Below are 18,558 nucleotides of genomic sequence, written 5' to 3'. Positions count from 1 at the left end.
GACTTTGGCGTTCTAATATTTAACTGTCGTTCATTCTTTGGAGGCACCCCTCTGTTTTCGTGGATGTTTGCGAAGAAAAAGCATTTCAGGATGTATATTGTATACATTTCTCTGACATTTAATGTACCTTTGAAACCTTTAATCTCAAGCTTCCGCTGGCGAGGCTTCAGGAGTAAACTCCGGGAGAAAAATCCGAAACCGGAATCCTTAAAGCAGTCCCAGATTGAGTTCAACGCTGACTGGCAACTCCTGTGGCACTGCTAGTGCCAAACCGAATTGGCCTCTGCGTGGAGAGGGGGAGGCCTGCTACATGAGAAAGATCTTTCTCTGCATATCGCACTGCCCTGGTTAGGATGCATCATCCACGCTGACCCCTGACCCCAACCAATGGAGGGCTCGTAAGAAACAGCAGCTTTAAGAGTAGATTCAGACCCTCAATTCTGTACCGGTGTTCTTCCAGATTCCGACTGGCCTTTTACCTCAACGTCCTCTCCATACCACCTCATGTATTCTTCGATTTCCTTCTTATCCAGAAACGTATCACGCTCCGGTGAGCCTGAGCTCAACGCCCGAGCGTCTGTCAGAGATTATCAGCAGTTCACCGCCCCATACCCCAGGTCAATTGCTACTGCCTGAGCTGCCATTTCCATGTATCTCGGACTCCTGGCCTGCTGTTCCTCACTGGGGACCCAACGCCCAGGTGTCTCTCTCACACACACTCGCTCAAACGCACATTGATCATACCCCGTGCTGACAAACCTGAACAGACGCACAGTCGTGCACACGATGTCCTTGAGCCTGGTGGGATGTGACTTAAGGCTTTTGTATCTTCTGTCCGACGGGAGGGGGGAGAAGAGGGAATGTCTGGGGAGGGTGATTATGTCGGCTGCTTTATACCAAGGCGGAGGGAGGTGTAGACGTAGACAGACTCCACGGAGGGGAGGCTGGTCCCTGTGATGTGCTGAGCTGTGTCCGCAACTCTGGGGTTTCTCGCGGTCACGGGCAGAGCCGTTCCCGTACCGAGCCGTGGTGGATCCGAACGGGATGCCTTCTGTGGTGTAGCGCACAAAATGCTGGAGGAATTCAGCAGGACAGGGAACACCAGTGGAAAGGAATAAAGAGTCAGTGTTTCCTCAGGACTCTCACCCCAAAACATTGACTGTTCATTCCCCTTCATAGGTGTTTTGATCGAGGCACGACTGCGCAAGTGTGTGAATGTCAGCGAGTTAGACCAGCGGGAGGAATTTAAAAGGAGAGAGTTTTAGAGCTTCAGAGAAATTAGAGTTTCTGTTCACTTTATTGATTGCTTTGTGAGAAAATCTCTGTGCCCATCCATATCACAACATCAGAAACGGGAGGAACTGTCCATTTGGCCCATCCGGCCTGTCCTGTCAATACCATCATGGCCGACCTGCCTTCAGATAGCCACAGGGTGCGATGGTGTCTGGATGGGACGTCGGGTTTGTTTAAACCCTCTGTTTCATGAGCGACTCTTGAGCTTCCTGCAGTGGGACATCTTCATTACGTAATTTGCTGACCCTTTTAGAATTCTTCTTGGCTCTAAACAGAAAAAATACTCTGCTGATTACAACTATCACATCTCTCATCCATCATGAAGGTCCCCCATCACCCAGGACATGGCCTCTTCTCACTGCTACCATCAGGGCGGAGGTACCGGAGTCTGAAGAACCACACTCAATGTTGTAGGAACAGCTCCTTCCCTTCCATCATCAGATTTCTGATTGGACAATGAACTATTTTGTTCTTGGTTGCATTTTTGGTATAAATACACCAATTCCCTGCCCCCTTGACTGTTCTCTCCTCATAACTGAACTTCTTCATCCCAGAGAATACCTTGGTGAATCCATCTTGTGCCCTCTCTGGTTTCTCATCATAACTAAACCTCTCCATCCCAGAAAATATCATGGTGCATCTCCCCTGCACCCTATCCAGTCTCTCATCACACTAAACCTCTTCATCCCAGGGAGTATCTTGGTGAATCCCTCTTTTACCCTCTCTAGTCTCTCATCATAACTAAACCTCTCCATCCCAGAAAATATCATGGTGCATCTCCCCTGCACCCTATCCAGTCTCTCATCATACTAAACCTCTCCACCCCAGGGAATATCATGGTGCATCTCCCCTGCACCCTATCCAGTCTCTCATCACACTAAACCTCTCCACCCCAGGGAATATCATGGTGCATCTCCCCTGCACCCTATCCAGTCTCTCATCACACTAAACCTCTCCACCCCAGGGAATATCATGGTGCATCTCCCCTGCACTCTCTCCAGTCTCTCATCACACTAAACCTCTCCACCCCAGGGAATATCATGGTGCATCTCCCCTGCACCCTATCCAGTCTCTCATCACACTAAACCTCTCCACCCCAGGGAATATCATGGTGCATCTCCCCTGCACCCTATCCAGTCTCTCATCACACTAAACCTCTCCACCCCAGGGAATATCATGGTGCATCTCCCCTGCACCCTATCCAGTCTCTCATCACACTAAACCTCTCCACCCCAGGAAATATCATGGTGCATCTCCCCTGCACCCTATCCAGTCTCTCATCACACTAAACCTCTCCACCCCAGGGAGTATCATGGTGCATCTCCCCTGCACCCTATCCAGTCTCTCATCATACTAAACCTCTCCACCCCAGGGAATATCATGGTGCATCTCCCCTGCACCCTATCCAGTCTCTCATCACACTAAACCTCTCCACCCCAGGGAGTATCATGGTGCATCTCCCCTGCACCCTATCCAGTCTCTCATCATACTAAACCTCTCCACCCCAGGGAATATCATGGTGCATCTCCCCTGCACCCTATCCAGTCTCTCATCACACTAAACCTCTCCACCCCAGGAAATATCATGGTGCATCTCCCCTGCACCCTATCCAGTCTCTCATCACACTAAACCTCTCCACCCCAGGAAATATCATGGTGCATCTCCCCTGCACCCTATCCAGTCTCTCATCACACTAAACCTCTCCACCCCAGGAAATATCATGGTGCATCTCCCCTGCACCCTATCCAGTCTCTCATCACACTAAACCTCTCCACCCCAGGGAATATCATGGTGCATCTCCCCTGCACCCTATCCAGTCTCTCATCACACTAAACCTCTCCACCCCAGGGAATATCATGGTGCATCTCCCCTGCACCCTATCCAGTCTCTCATCACACTAAACCTCTCCACCCCAGGAAATATCATGGTGCATCTCCCCTGCACCCTATCCAGTCTCTCATCACACTAAACCTCTCCACCCCAGGAAATATCATGGTGCATCTCCCCTGCACCCTATCCAGTCTCTCATCACACTAAACCTCTCCACCCCAGGAAATATCATGGTGCATCTCCCCTGCACCCTATCCAGTCTCTCATCACACTAAACCTCTCCACCCCAGGAAATATCATGGTGCATCTCCCCTGCACCCTATCCAGTCTCTCATCACACTAAACCTCTCCACCCCAGGGAGTATCATGGTGCATCTCCCCTGCACCCTATCCAGTCTCTCATCACACTAAACCTCTCCACCCCAGGGAATATCATGGTGCATCTCCCCTGCACCCTATCCAGTCTCTCATCACACTAAACCTCTCCATTCCAGGGAATATCTTGGTGAATCTCTCTTGTACCTTCTTCGGCTCTATCACGTCTCTCCCACCGAGCGGAGACCCAGAAATGCACCGTTTCTGTTGGCCTTGGTGTTTTGGGAACCCCAGTCAACATGCGACAGATAGAAACCTGTTCTCTACATCTTCGATCGTTTCCGGTAACGGGATGTTCCGTGTCTCCAGAAGGAAGAAGGCAGTTAATCCTGCTATTACAGCCACTCCGCCATATATCGTAGATGGCAAAAAGGGGATGTAATCGCCACTCATTCTTACGATGGGTGCCACCATTGCACCCATCCGGGCCATGGTAGCTATGAGCCCAATTCCCGTCTGCCTGTTGGAGGAGACACAGAGAAACAGAACGAGTTATCCATGGATCCCAGGTTGGGAACCCCTGCTCTAAAGTGAAAAAGGGAGAGTCAGTTTTTGGAACTTTGTAACTTCTAGACATTTCTGTCGTGCACTGTCCTGCCGTCACTAGACAATAGACTTCACAATGCCCACTGTCTGTAAGGAGTGTGTCCACTCCCCCGCTGGCCAAGTGGTTTTTCTCCGGGTGCTACAGTTTCCTCCCACATTCTAAAGATCTTTGGGCTAGTAGGTCAATTGGTCTCGTGGGTGTTACTGGTCAGCAAGGGCTCATTGGGCCGGAATGGCCTGTATCTCTAAATTAAAATTATGTTTGACTGCAGCCCTCCGGATGGTCGTCGGGGGCCCACCCCAACCGGGACGTGAGTTCAGTTCCAGCCGCAGAGTGTCTGTGGTACTCACCGGACCACTGTTGGGTAAAGTTCACTGGCATAAAGGTAGCAGCAGGTGAAGGCGGCTGCCAGACATCCCTTGCCAAAGGCAGCGAGCGAGGTTCGGACAGTCTGCAAGTCTGCAAGGGGAACAGAGGTGGCAGGCGGTTACTCGCCTTTCAAATGGGAGGAGCCTCACTTAAGGCACCGAAACTCTTAAAACAGACAGAGAAGCAGTCAGTGTAAGACCATAAGACTTAGGATCAGAATTAGGCTATTCAGCCCACCGAGTCTCTCTCTGCTATTTCATCATGGCTGATCCCGGATTCCACTCAATCCCAAACACCATTTCCTTTGATGCTCTGACCAATTAGGAAACTACCAACTTCAGTCTTAAATATGCCCACAGACCTGGCATTCGCCGCAGTCTGTGGCAGAGCATTGCACAGGTTAACTGCTCTTTGGCTAAAAATAATTCCACCTTCCCTCTGTTCTAAAAGGTTACCCCTCAGTTGTGAGGCTGAACCCTCTAGTTCAGGATATTCCCATCATAGGAAACATTCGCTCCACCACCACCGTATTTAGTCCTTTCAATATTCGGTAGGTTTCAATGAAATCCCTTTGCATTCTTCTAAATTCCAGTGAGTACAGGCCCAAAGCTGCCAAACGCTCCTCATATGTTAACCCCTTCACTCCTAGCATCATCCTTATGAACCTCCTCTGGATTCTGATGTTTTTTAATCCAAGGTTCTTTCGGAAGTCAGGAATAGGACACAAAATGTGTTGCTTCACGGCTGTTCTATGAAGTGTTAATAGAACAAGGAGAGCTGAAAACGGATGGTGGTAGAGGTCCAGAGGGAGAGGCAAAAGAAAGAAAGAGAAGAGACCGCTGCCTCGTGGTCAGCTTTTTTATACACATCGATCAGAAACATTCCATTCTGATTTGCAGATAAGTCAGCCAATCAGAAGCCCCATATTCAAATTACACAACACCAGGAGAAGCTTCCAGACCTTTCCAGAATCATACAAACGTAAACTCTAGGGGACTTATTAAATAGTTGCACATATAGTACTGTGCAAAATTCTTGGGCATAAGATTTTGGCACAGTACTGTACTGTATTTGTCTTTTCTTTTTAAATCTTTTTATTAATTATTATTGAAAATCAGCAACAGAAAAAATACATCAAAATAATCAAGACAACATATCCATATGTAGAGTAAGAGTTAAACTATCAACCAGGCTGAACAGTATATCAATAATAATAAAAAAACAAAGTATTAAAGCTTTTTTTTATGGAAAAAAGGAAAGAAAAAAAATGAACCCCTACTAATTAAAACAGAGAAAACCCTTAATAACTAAAAAAAAGGGGAAAAACCCCCATTTGGAGCACAAACCCGGAGCTATGCTCCGTACAAGCTGCCATATAAAAAATGTCAAACCGCTAACAAAATTCATTTACCCAAGCATCAGAAAAGGACCATCTTTATTAACTCAAGTCAAATGATAATAATGGGCAAAAGAACCCCACCTTTTCTCAAAGTCAAATTTAGGATCAAAAGTTTGACTTCTAATTTTTTCCAAACTAAGACATAACATCTCTAGACTTTACGGAGAATGGTGTAAAAAACAAAAAACATCCAGTGAGTAGCAGGTCTGTGGAAAAGAATGCCTTGTTAATGAGAGAGGACAGAGGAGAAAAGTTAAAGGGCAAAAGTTTAGGGATAACATGAGGGGGAACTTCTTTACTCAGAGAGTGGCAGCTGTGTGGAACAAGCTTCCAGCAGAAGTTGTTGAGGCAGGTTCGATATTGTCGTTTAAAGTTAAATTGGATAGATATATGGACAGGAAAGGAATGGAGGGTTATGGGCTGAGTACAGGTCGGTGGGACTAGGTGAGAGTAAGAGTTTGGCACGGACTAGAAGGGCCAAGATGGCCTGTTTCCGTGCTGTAATTGTTATATGGTTATATGGTTATCACCTGAGAGAACCATTGTATCAAAGTGGGAGCAGAGGCATCTTTCCATTTTAATGAAATAGCCCTTCTAGCCAATAATGTGACAAATGTATTGGCCAGATATAGAAATACCGTGAATATGTTGAGGAATTATAGCAAACAAAACTGTCAATTTATTAGGTTGTAAATTGATTTTTAAAGCTTTAGAAATTGTAGAAAAAATAGATTTCCAAAATTGTTGCAATACAGAACACGACCAAAACATATGTGTCAATGTAGCTATCTCAGTTTTGCATCTATCACACTGACGATTTATATTAGGAAATATTTTAGACAATCTCTCCTTTGTCAAATAATAACGATGTACAATTTTAAATTGAATTAGAAAATGACTGGCACAAATCGAAGAAGAGTTAACCAGCTTCAAAATTTGCAACCAATCCTCTGTTATCAAGGTCATATTAAGCTCTCTTTCCCAATCTTGCTTAATCTTAAGTAAAGGATAATTATCCTGTTGTAATAGTAAATTATAAATTTTCCCAATAAAACCTTTCACTAAAGGGTTCATTTTTAAAATAATGTCTAACAGGTCAGAGTCTTGTATATATGGAAAATTACTTAAATATTCTTGTAAGAAATGTCTGACCTGAAGGTATTGCGAAAATTTTGACTATGAGGGAGTTTAGTTACTAATTTCTCAAAGGACATCAATCGACCTTCTTGAAACAAGTCCATAAAGGAAAAAATTCTTTTATTCCTCCAAAGAGAAAAGGTAGGATCACTAAGTGAAGTTTTAAATAAATAGTTTCGATAAATTAAACTAAAAGGGTTAAATTTTTTAAGATTAAAAAACCTACGAAACTGGTACCAGATTCGTAATGATTGATTAATCATAGGATTTATATTTAGAATAGAAATTTTGGCTAATTGTACAGGTAAAGGAGCTCCTAATAATGAAGTTAAATGAAATTGTTTCACAATTTTCAATTCCAAATCAACCCAAGATGGTCGTTCCTTTTTATGGGTCCAATATAACCAAGAACATGCATAACGTATACTAACCGCCCAATAATACATTCTTAAATTAGGCAAAGTAAGACCTCCATCCTTTTTTAATTTTTGTAAATGACATTTTCCAATTCTTGGTCTTTTATTATTCCAAACAAAAGATGAAATAATAGAGTCAACCTGATCAAAAAACTTCTTAGTTAGAAAAATAGGAATGTTTTGAAATACATATAAAAATTTTGGTAAAATCATCATTTTAACTGCATGAGTTCGATCTACCTAGGAAAGTGTAAGTGAATTCCATCCAGAACAAAATTGCTTCATAAAATGCATTAAGGGAACTAAATTAGCTCTATAAAGGTCTCCATAATTTTTAGTGATGATAATACCTAAATATTTAAAAGAATCCTTAACTTTTAGAGGAATGTCATCACATATAGAAGCGGATTCATTTAAAGGAAATAATTCACTTTTATGCAGGTTTAAGTTATATCCTGAAAATAATCCAAATTCATTTAATAGTTTCAATAAGCTAGGAATAGATTCTTCGGGATTCGAAACATCAACCAAAAGATCATCCGCATAAAGGGAGATCTTATGAATAGTCCCATTTATAGAAATCCCTTGAATATTTTTAGCTTCACAAAGTGCAATAGCCAAGGGTTCCAACATCAAGTTAAATAACAGAGGACTTAAAGGACATCCTTGTCTCGTACCTCGGGAAAGTTGGAAAAAGGGTGATGTGCCACGGGAGGGGTGTGGGACAGGTGGCAGAGGAGGAGTGCCAGGGGCCGGTGGTTGCGGCACAGGTGAAGACACATCCATCCCTGAAACACCGGGCAAGGTTGTTTGATTCCAAACGATGATTTATTGATCACTACAGATCAAAGCCATCCCTACAAAAGTAAAAGAACAACTAATTCAGAGCCACAATCTCGATGGAGACTGGAGCTCGGCACTACCTTGGCTGGAAATTTCCCTTGATTGGAGATTGATAAAGAAATATTCAGTTACCAGTGGAGACCTCTGCATCTGGATTGCCACAAGCGCAAACATCCTGTTGAGAGATCTCAGGACATTAGGACTCCACTGGCAAACTCCTACCTTTTGGAATAATGGCGTTTGCCAGTACTGTGGACCCTGCCAGGGTAAGGGAGGTGACCTGTGTGAATCTTCTCCCGATCAGGCTCAGTGTCAGGTAGGCCACGATCTTCGCCGGAATGTCTACGGCTCCAAAGATGAGCTGGATGAGGTAGATGTCAACTCCGAACCCTTGCAGGTCGATTGACAGCCCATAATAGGCGAAGCTCGTTGAAAACCTGTTCACACAGAATGTGCAGAGTGGAAAGTTACCAGGATGCTGTCTGATTAGAGAGCGTGTCTTATGAGGATAGGTTGAGTGAGCTCGGGCTTTTCTCTTTAGGAGGATGAGAGGTGACTTGATAGACGTGTTCAAGATGATAAGAGGCATAGATCAAGTGGACAGCCAGGAAATTTTTCCCAGAGTGGAAATGGGTAATACGAGGGGGAAGGATTTTAATGTGATTGGAAATTAGAATTTGGAATTTATTTAAAACTTATATCCATCCCACAACATGAGGGAGTAAAAACCCTTATATTGTGGCTCTATCGCAATATTAGATTAGATTAGGTTAGATTCAACTTTATTGTCATTGTGCCGAATACAGATACAAAGCCAATGAAATGCATTTGGCATCTGACCAAAAATGCAAAGAATAGTGTTATGTACAAAATAACGGCGAATAAAAAAAGTGCTACAGCACACAAATATACAAGTACTGAGACAGTATAATACGGATGCAATACTGCTTAGCGCTGTGATGAGAGGTTCAGCAGTGTCACAGCCTCAGGGAAGATGCTCTTCCTGTGCCTGCTGGTGCGGGAGCAGAGGCTCCTGTAGCACCTACCAGATGAGAGGAGAGCAAAAAGTCCATAGTTAGGGTGAGATGCATCCCTGATAATGCTTTTCGCCCTGCCCAGGCAGCGTTTATGGTAGATGTTCTCAATGGTGGGAAATTGGGTGCCGATAATCTGCTGGACAGTTTTCACCACACGCTGGAGTGCTTTGCGGTCCGATACGGGACAATTGCCATACCACACTGAGATGCAGTTGGTGAGTATGCTCTCAATGGTAGAGCGGTAAAAGTCCGTCAGTATCCCGGGACAGAGGTGAGCTTTCTTCATGCTCCGCAGGAAATGAAGGTACTGTTGCCTTTATACAGACATATGAATTTATAAATCTATTGGCTTGTAGAAAGAAGCTGTCCCGTAGCCTGTTGGTCCTGGCTTTAATGCTGTGGTAGCGTTTGCCAGACGGAAGCAGCTGAAACAGTTTATGGTTGGAGTAACTTGTATCCTCGATGATCTTTCAGCCCTTCTTTATGCACCTGCTGTTATAAATGTCCTCAATGGAGGGAGGTTCACATCCACAGATGAGCTGAACTATCTGTACCACACTCTGCAGTGCCCAGCGATCAAGGTTGGTGCAGTTTCCACACCAGGCGGTGAAACAGCCAGTCAGGATGCTCTCGATGGTGCCCCTGTGGGACCTCTTGAGGATTGGGAGGCTCATGCTGAACTTCTTCAGAGACCTGAGGTGGAAGAGATGCTGTTGTGCTTTTTTCTGCCACACAGCCAGTGTGTACAGTCCAGGGGAGATCTTCGGTGATGAGTTTACTGAGGAACTTGAAACTACCCACCCTCTCAACTTCTCACCCTCCTCTTGGTGAGGCTGAAGGAGTAGAGCGTGGTTGGAGATCTTTCTAGGCTGAAAATACAGAGGTTCTTCTGGAGGCTCGTGGTGTGGAATGACGACAACCTGACAGGGTCACTCTCTGTCGTGCGCCAGCGTTATGACCCGTACAAGAGTGTGGACAGAACACAGCTCTGGTACAGCTTCACCCTGTGTGCATGTGTATTTGAAACTTGTTACCGAGAGCCAGTGAAAAGCTTGTCTTGCATACTGTTCATACAGATCAAATCACTACAGTGTACTGATGCAGAGAGAAATTACACACAGATTGACAGAGAGGCATTGAGCCTGGTTTGAGGTGCAGAACATTTGAACCAGTACTTGCATGGGAGCGAGTTTACCCTCGTTGCTGATCATCAATCACTGGTGTCCATTTTCAATCCCCAGAAGGGTGTTCCATGCTGTGGGCAACAACAGCAGCACAGATGCAGAGATGGGTTCTGTCTCTTGAAGGGCAAGATCAAATTCACGAGGACAGTTAACCATGGAAATGCTGACAGATTGTCCTGTTTACCCTCGGAAAAGGAAATACCTGAAACATTTACAAAAGCGGACACTTCTCGTGACATAATCTCCCTCATGCAAATTGCAAGTGTTCCTGTAACGGCAGAGACGATTCAGAGGGAGAGCAGAGAAGACCCCACACTGTCTCCACTCTCAGGGTATCCACAATGGCTGGAATGTGCAGTAAAAATCGCAGATGCCCTGTTTTTACCAGAGCCAGGATGACCTTGCCCTTCCTGTGGGTTGCCTTGTGTGGGGATAGAGACTTACTGTACCATGCAAGCTGAGAGCTGAAGTCTTAATGGAGCTACATGTGTGTCATCTAGGCATGGTCTAAATGAAAGCATTGGCTCGAAGCTTTGGTGGCCTGGCATAGACTAGCATATCGGGCAGCTTGATGTGCACTGTTCAGGATGCCAACATGTCCAGAAGATGCCAGGAGCTCACCTCTCCGTCCCTGGGAATTGCCCACATTGTCCTGACAGAGGACTCACGTGGATTTTGCCAGACCATTTGATGGTGGTAGTAGTAGATGCGCCTACAAAGTGACCAGAAGTGTTCCCAACAGTCTCCACTACAGCCTCGCACACTGTTGATGTGTCGTGAAGCCTCATCTCAAGGACTGGTGTCCCGACAACTTCGTCAGTGACAATGGACCACAGATTGTTTCAGAACAGTCTCAATTATTCCTGAACATCAATGGAATAAGACATATTACATCTGTACCATACCTCTCAGCTACAAATGTCTTGGGAGAAAGGTTTGTCCAGAGTCTAAAGAACACACTGCGGGCAAGGTCAGCAGAACACACTACACTGAGACTGAACCAGAAACTCACTGTCTATATAGTATTTTGATTATATACTGTGGTATTCATTCTCTCTTTCTCTCTCTCTCTCTGTCTCTCTCTCTGTCTCTCTCTCTCTCTCTCTCTCTCTCTATCTATCTATATATATATATAAAAAACACAGGTAGCCTCCAACCTGACAGCATAGTCATAGTCATAGGCATACTTTATTGATTCCGAGGGAAATTGGTTTTCGTTACAGTTGCACCAACCCTGAATAGAGTATGAACATAGCAGTATAAAACCATAAATAATTAAATAGTAATATGTAAATTATGGCAGGTAATAAGTCCAGGACCAGCCTATTGGCTCAGGGTGTCTGACCCTCCATGGGAGGGGTTGTAAAGTTTGATGGTGTGAGGGGATCCAGGAGTGCCCGTATTAACTGTTTGGAGAGAGACATTTATCATTGGTGGTTTGTTTGAAAAGGAGAGAGAGACAGAGGTATTTACCACCGATATGTTGCTTTTGGAAAAGAGAGAGAGAGACGAAGATTAACAGTGGACTGTCACTTTAAAGCAGTGGAAGTAACTTTGGATTTTTACTGAGTTTGGAGTTGGAGACAGCACCGAGCAGCTCGAAGGTTGCTATGGTGACCGAAGGCAGTGTTAATTAATGGACACTCGATGTTATGATTTTCAGCAGGTTGTTGATGTTACTTCCAAGGACAGGTTGCCTGCTTGTGCACTCCTTTACAGACAAAGGAAGGGGGGACTCTTTGAATGACAGGTGATGCTCAGCCTGGTGAAATAAATAGGAGGTCAGATGATACAGACCTCAGGACACATGATCTGGACACTGAATGAGCATTGCTGTGCCCACAGAGAAAGTGGGTTTTTGGAGGATCGATCAGGCGGATCGATCCAAATTGCTATTCCAGTTTGAGGAGAAGGGGCTGACTGGTGGGGAGTTGTCTATGTGTCCACCCTCGCCTGGGTGATAGCTCCACCACAGGAAAACCGGTCCCCCTGGTTAAAGTCACAGTCGGGGACTTGTAAAGGATTTCGGAGGAGGACGAGAAGATCGACGGCATCAGCTCACCTGAGACTCAATTCTCTTTTTTTTTTTTGTTTCTCTCTCTCTCTCTCTCTGTCTCTCTCCCCCCCCACCAACTAAATACCAGGAACTGAACTTTACTCAACATTGTAAGACCGTATCTTTTTGCCCGTAGACTTAAAGAAGCTTGGTTTTTTTCATACAAATATATATTCCACACTTACTTTTATATATAATCATTGCTAACCTGTTTGATTTATTTACATTTATATTACTGTATTGCGTAGTTACTAATAAATATTATTAGTTTATAGCAATATGAGACTCCAAAGTGTTTTCCATCTCTGCTGGTTCTTTATCCCCGTCACGGGGTCCGTGACAGATGGCCACAGGCAGGAATGACTTCTATGACGCTCAGTGTTGCATCTCAGTGGAATGAGTCTCTGGCTGAATGTACTCCTGTGCCCAACCAGTACATTATGTAGTGGATGGGAGATATTGTCCAAGATGGCATGCAACTTGGACAGCATCCTCTTTTCAGACACCACCGTCAGAGAGTCCAGTTCCATCCCCACAACACTGGCCTTATGAATGAGTTTGTTGATTCTATTGGTGCCTGCTACCCTCAGGCTGCTGCCCCAGCACACAACAGCAAACATGATAGCACTGGCCACTACAGACTCGTAGAACATCCTCAGCAACGTCCGACAGATGTTAAGGGACCTCAGTCTCCTCAGGAAATAGAGACGGCTCTGACCCTTCTTGTAGACAGCCTCAGTGTTTTTTGACCAGTCCAGTTTACTGTCAATTCGTATCCCCAGGTATCTGTAATCCTCCACCATGTCCACACTGACCCCCTGGATGCAAACAGGGGTCACCGGTGCCTTAGCCCTCCTCAGGTCCACCACCAGCTCCTTAGTCTTTTTCACATTAAGCTGCAGATAATTCTGCTCACACCTTGTGACAAAGTTTCCTACTGTAGCCCTGTGCTCAGCCTCATCTCCCTTGCTGATGCATCCAACTATGGCAGAGTCATCAGAAAACTTCTGAAGATGACAAGACTCTGTGCAGTAGTTGAAGTCCGAAGTGTAAATGGTGAAGAGAAAGGGAGACAAGACAGTCCCCTGTGGAGCCCCAGTGCTGCTGATCACTCTGTCGGACACACAGTGTTGCAAGCACACATACTGTGGTCTGCCAGTCAGGCAATCAATAATCCATGACACCAGGAAAGCATCCACCTGCATTGCTGTCAGCTTCTCCCCCAGCAGAGCAGGGCGGATGGTGTTGAACGCACTGAAGAAATCAAAAAACATGACCCTCACAATGCTCGCTGGCTTGTCCAGGTGGGCGTAGACATGGTTCAGCAGGTAGATGATGGCATCTTCAACTCCTAGTTAGGGCTGGTAGGCGAACTCGAAGGGATCTAAGTGTGGCCTAACCATAGGCCGGCGCAGCTCCAGAACAAGTCTCTCCAGGGTCTTCATGATGTGGGAGGTCAATGCCACTGGCCTGTAGTCATTGAGGCCACTGGGGCGCGGCGTCTTCGGCACAGGTACGAGGCAGGACATCTTCCACAGCACAGGAACCCTCTGGAGACTCAGGCGATCAATAAAAATCGATTTCTCAATTTTAAGGTACTTTCTCCACCTCCCACCTTCTGTCTTTTCCATTCCCCACTCTGGTTCCCCTCTCACACCTTGTCTTCTCCTCACCTACCCATCTCCTCCCTCTGGTACTCCTCCTCCTTCCCTTTCTCTCGTGGTCCACGCTCCTCTCCTATCAGATTCCTTCTTCTTCAGCCCTTTGCCTCTTCTGCCAATCACAACCCAGCTTCTTACAGTTTCCACACCCCTACCATCTTATTCTGGTTTCTTCCCAAATCCTTTCCAGTCCTGATGAAGGGTCTCGGCCTGAAACATGGATTGTTTATTCCTCTCCATAGCTGCTGTCTGACCTACTGAACTCCCCCAGCATTTTGTGTGTGTGTTGCTCTGGATTTCCAGCATTTACAGAATCTCTTGTGTTTGTGGTCACTGTCCAGGTCCAAGGATAAAGAAGTTCACTCACCAAACCACCATCGTACAACAGGTGATCCGTCGCATTATTGGTGTCCGGAACAGATCGAACACACTCTGTTTCTTGGCAGCGAGCTGGTCATTCTCCGCACTCGCCTTGAGAATCTGTGGAACACGTGGTGTCAGACAGAACAAAAAATGCAAACATAGTCATTGCTCTACACAAAGTGTTGGAGGAAATCTGCAGGTCAGGCAGCGTCTATGGATGGAGTTTTCTCTGGGTGCTCCGGTTACTTCACACATTACAGACAGTATGGGTTAGGGGTAGTGAGTTGTGGGCGTGCTATGTTGGCACGGGAAGCGTGGCGACACTTGCTTCGATTGTGTTGGTCATTGATGCAAACGATGCCTTTCACTGAACTGGCACCAACGTAACATACCCACAATACACCTGTACGTCGTTGGGATGTGGGAGGAAACTGGAACTCCCGGAGGAAACCCGCAGAGTTACAGGGAGGATTCTTCACAGACAGCGACATGAATCAAACGCGGATCACCATCTCTGAAAATCGTTGCACAAGCTACTACACTACCGGGCCATCAAACAGCGGCTGTGTGCTGGAGTTAAGGTGCATGGAGTGCCAGATCATGAACACCAGTATGATCTGTTTCTGAGAATGGTGCTTACTTCAACTGTGAGTCTCTCCCCTTCTGCCTCCCGACCGTTAATCTTCGCCACCCTCTTCAGCAGCTTTAGAGCAGTGTGTTCCTTGCCGTTCACGATGAGCCATCGGGCCGACTCTGAGAGCCACCTGTGACAGCAAGGATGATAACTCATTGCAGGTTGATTGAAAGCGTGCAGGATGTTGCCGGGACTTGTGTTATAGGGGAAGGCTGAATAGGTTAGGACATTATTTCCTGGAGAGTAGGAGAATGAGAGGAGATCTGATAGAGGTATGCAAAATTGTGAGGGGTATAGATAAGGTAAATGCCAGCAGGCCTATTTAGGTGGGACCACAACCAGGGATCATGGATTAAGGGTGAAGGGTGATATATTTAAGGAGAATGTGAGGGGGATTTTCTTCACTCAGAGGATGGGAAATGGGGACCCGGTATTTAAAGGGAGTGTGGGAAATTGGGCTCCAGTATTTAAATTGAACACAGTGAGACAGGATTTCTGATTATCAGTGCTCTGTGGAATCTCACTGTGGATTGATAAAGCTCTGACTCCATTGTTCCTTGTTTAATTGACCATTTTCATTATCGCCCCTGAAACTCTTCCCTTTGTCCCCGCTCCCAGTGGACCGAGATAGTCGTGGTTGGGTCCCAGCGACCCAGGTTCAATTCCCACCCCTTCCCGTAAGGACTGTTGTACGTTCTCCCCGTGCCACGTGGGTTTCATGTGGATGATCTGGTTTCCTCCCAAGTTAGTAGGTGAATTGTCACATGGGTGTAATTGAGCCTTGCAGTAGCTCTAAATGAAATAAATATGACAGACTAACAGTGGTGACTTTTGATTCGAGTAAGTAAGAGACGAGTGGCGTTGGAGTTTACCAGGAATGAAGGAAGAAGGCGAAGAATGGGACAGAGACCGAGAGCTGGATCCAATGCCAATCTTTGATGCCGTAGGCAATCCCGGCCAGTAAGACCTGACCAATCGTGAAACAGAAGGAACTACACATCGTAACAGGAAGTCGAAATCGGGTTGGAGTCCATTCGATGTCTAAGTGGAAAATGGGGAGAGACAGCGAGTAAATCAAAGTGCAGTCTGTCCGAGCCTCTTTCCCCTCCTCCACCCTCCTTACCTGCCAATCTTTCTGCTAGGTCTACTCCCCACCCTGTCGACATCTGGCATCCTCAACCCCTCCCCTTTACGTATCACTCCACCCTCCTCTCCTATCAAATTGCACCACCTTGCTATCCTCACCTATCACCTCCCAGCCCCTGTCCCTATTCCCACTCTCCCCCCACCTCCATCTGCCCTTCACCCCTCCCTCACCTAGTTCCACCCGTCAGCTGCCAGAACATTCCCCACCCTTTCAAGTTGTTGAGTGTCAACACATTGCTGCAGTGGTTATATTTCATTAGAGGTTTGATGGGTTTGAAGACACTTGCAAATTTCTACAGATGCACAGTGGAGCGCATTCTAACTGGTTACATCACCGTCTGGTATGGAGGGAGGGGTAGGGGGAGGGGGCCTACTGCACAGGATTGGAAAAATTTGCAGAGAATTTTAAACTCAGTCTGCTCCATCATGGGCACCAGCCTCCCTAGCATCGAGGACACCTTCAAACGGCGATGCCTCAGAACCATGGCATCCATCATAAAGTCCCCTCACCGTCTAGGACATGCTCTCTTCTGATTGCTACCATCAGAGAGGAGGTACAGGAGCCTGAAGACACACAGGGTCTTGCCCACCACTATCAGATTTCTGAAAGGTCTGTCGAGTCATGAGCTCAACCTCAGTACTTTGCTCTCTTTCTGGACAACTTATTAATGTTTTTCAGACTTTCGTATGTTGACTTGTTATATTTTATAGATTGCAATGTACTGCTGTCACAAAACAACCTGATATAGATTCTTTATCACAAGGTCACAAGACAAAGGAGCAGAAGTAGGCCATTCGGCCCATCGAGTCTGCTCCGCAGCTCCCCCATGAGCTAAAGTATTCACCCATCTAGTTCCAATTTCTGGCTTTTTCCCCATATCCCTTGATACCCTGACTAATTAGATACCTGTCAATCTCCTCCTTAAACACCCTCAATGATCGGGCCTCCACAGCTGTATGTGGCAATGAATTCCACAAATCCACGACCCTCTGGCTAAAAAAATTTCTCCTCATCTCTGTTTTAACTGGGTACCCTCTAATTCTAAGACTATGGCCTCTTGTCCTCGACTCACCCACCAAGGGAAACAACCTTTCCACATCTACTGTGTCCAACCCTTTCAACATTCGAAACGTTTCTATGAGATCCCCTCTCATTCTTCTATACTCTAATGAATACAGTCCAAGAGCCGACAAACGCTCCTCATATGTTAGCCCCTGCATTCCAGGAATCATCCTCATAAATCTGCTCTGAACTCTCTCCAAGATCAGTACATCCTTTCTAAGATAGGGGGTCCAAAACTGCACACAGTATTCCAAATGAGGTCTCACTAATGCCCCATAGAGCCTCATCAACACCTCCTTACTCTTATACACTATTCCTCTTGAAATGAATGCCAACATAGCATTCGCTTTACTTACCGCCGATCCAACTTGGTGGTTAACCTTTAGGGTATCCTGCACGAGGACCCCCAGGTCCTTTTGCACCTCCGATTTTTGAATTTTCTCCCCATCTAAATAATAATCTGGCTGATTATTTCTTCTTCCAAAATGTACAACCGTACATTTGTCAACGTTGTATCTCATCTGCCATTTCTTTGCCCACTCTCCCAAACTGACTAAGTCTCTCTGCAACTTTTCCGTTTCTTCAACATTTCCTGCTCCTCCACCTATCTTGGTGTCATCTGCAATCTTAGCCACAAAACCATTTAATCCATAATCCAAATCATCGATATACATCGTAAAAAGAAGCGGCCCCAACACCGACCCCTGTGGAACACCACTAGTAACCGGCAACCAATCAGAATAGGATCCCTTTATTCCCACCCTTTGCTTTCTGCCTATCAGCCAATGCTCCACCCATTCCAATATCTTTCCTGTAATTCCATGGGCTCTCATCTTATTAAGCAGCCTCATATGCAGCACCTTATCGAAGGCCTTTTGAAAATCCAAATACACAACATCCACAGCCTCTCCCTTGTCAATCTCATTCGAGATTACCCCAAAAAATTCCAATAGGTTGGTGAGGCAGGATCTTCCCTTCATGAAACCATGCTGGCTTCGGCCTATCTTGTCATGCACCTCGAGGTATTTCATAACCTCGTCTTTGAGGATTGACTCCAATATCTTTCCAACTACCGATGTCAGACTAATAGGTCTGTAATTTTCTTTTTGCTGCTTCCTTCCTTTCTGAAATAGCGGAACTATATTTGCGACCTTCCAGTCCTCTGGAACCATGCCAGAGTCTATTGATTCCTGGAAGATCATTTC

General features: G+C 45.7%; 1 protein-coding gene across 3 annotated transcripts in view; it reads right to left on the bottom strand.

Moving 5' to 3' along the window:
• Positions 1 to 1,288: 1,288 nt before the first annotated feature.
• The window catches only part of LOC140192977 (solute carrier family 22 member 6-A-like), a 29,263-nt gene continuing 11,993 nt past the window's right edge, over positions 1,289 to 18,558 (bottom strand). For 2 of the 3 annotated variants that reach the window (XM_072250443.1, XM_072250442.1), the window contains exons 4-10: positions 16,017 to 16,185; positions 15,151 to 15,274; positions 14,515 to 14,627; positions 8,432 to 8,646; positions 4,396 to 4,504; positions 3,755 to 3,958; positions 1,289 to 1,560 (exon numbers count right to left, since the gene is read on the bottom strand). In XM_072250443.1, coding sequence (XP_072106544.1) covers positions 1,467 to 1,560; positions 3,755 to 3,958; positions 4,396 to 4,504; positions 8,432 to 8,646; positions 14,515 to 14,627; positions 15,151 to 15,274; positions 16,017 to 16,185 — 1,028 coding nt within the window. In that variant the 3' untranslated portion in view covers positions 1,289 to 1,466. Of the gene's footprint in view, positions 1,561 to 3,645; positions 3,959 to 4,395; positions 4,505 to 8,431; positions 8,647 to 14,514; positions 14,628 to 15,150; positions 15,275 to 16,016; positions 16,186 to 18,558 lie in introns of all 3 variants that reach the window. The other variant, XR_011884540.1, reaches the window with a different exon arrangement.

Source organism: Mobula birostris, unplaced genomic scaffold (genome assembly GCF_030028105.1).
Source record: "Mobula birostris isolate sMobBir1 unplaced genomic scaffold, sMobBir1.hap1 scaffold_3271, whole genome shotgun sequence".
In the NCBI taxonomy this organism is placed as follows: Eukaryota; Metazoa; Chordata; class Chondrichthyes; order Myliobatiformes; family Myliobatidae; genus Mobula; species Mobula birostris.
Note: the sequence above shows the minus strand (reverse complement) of the source record. Positions and strands in the feature narration are given on the sequence as shown.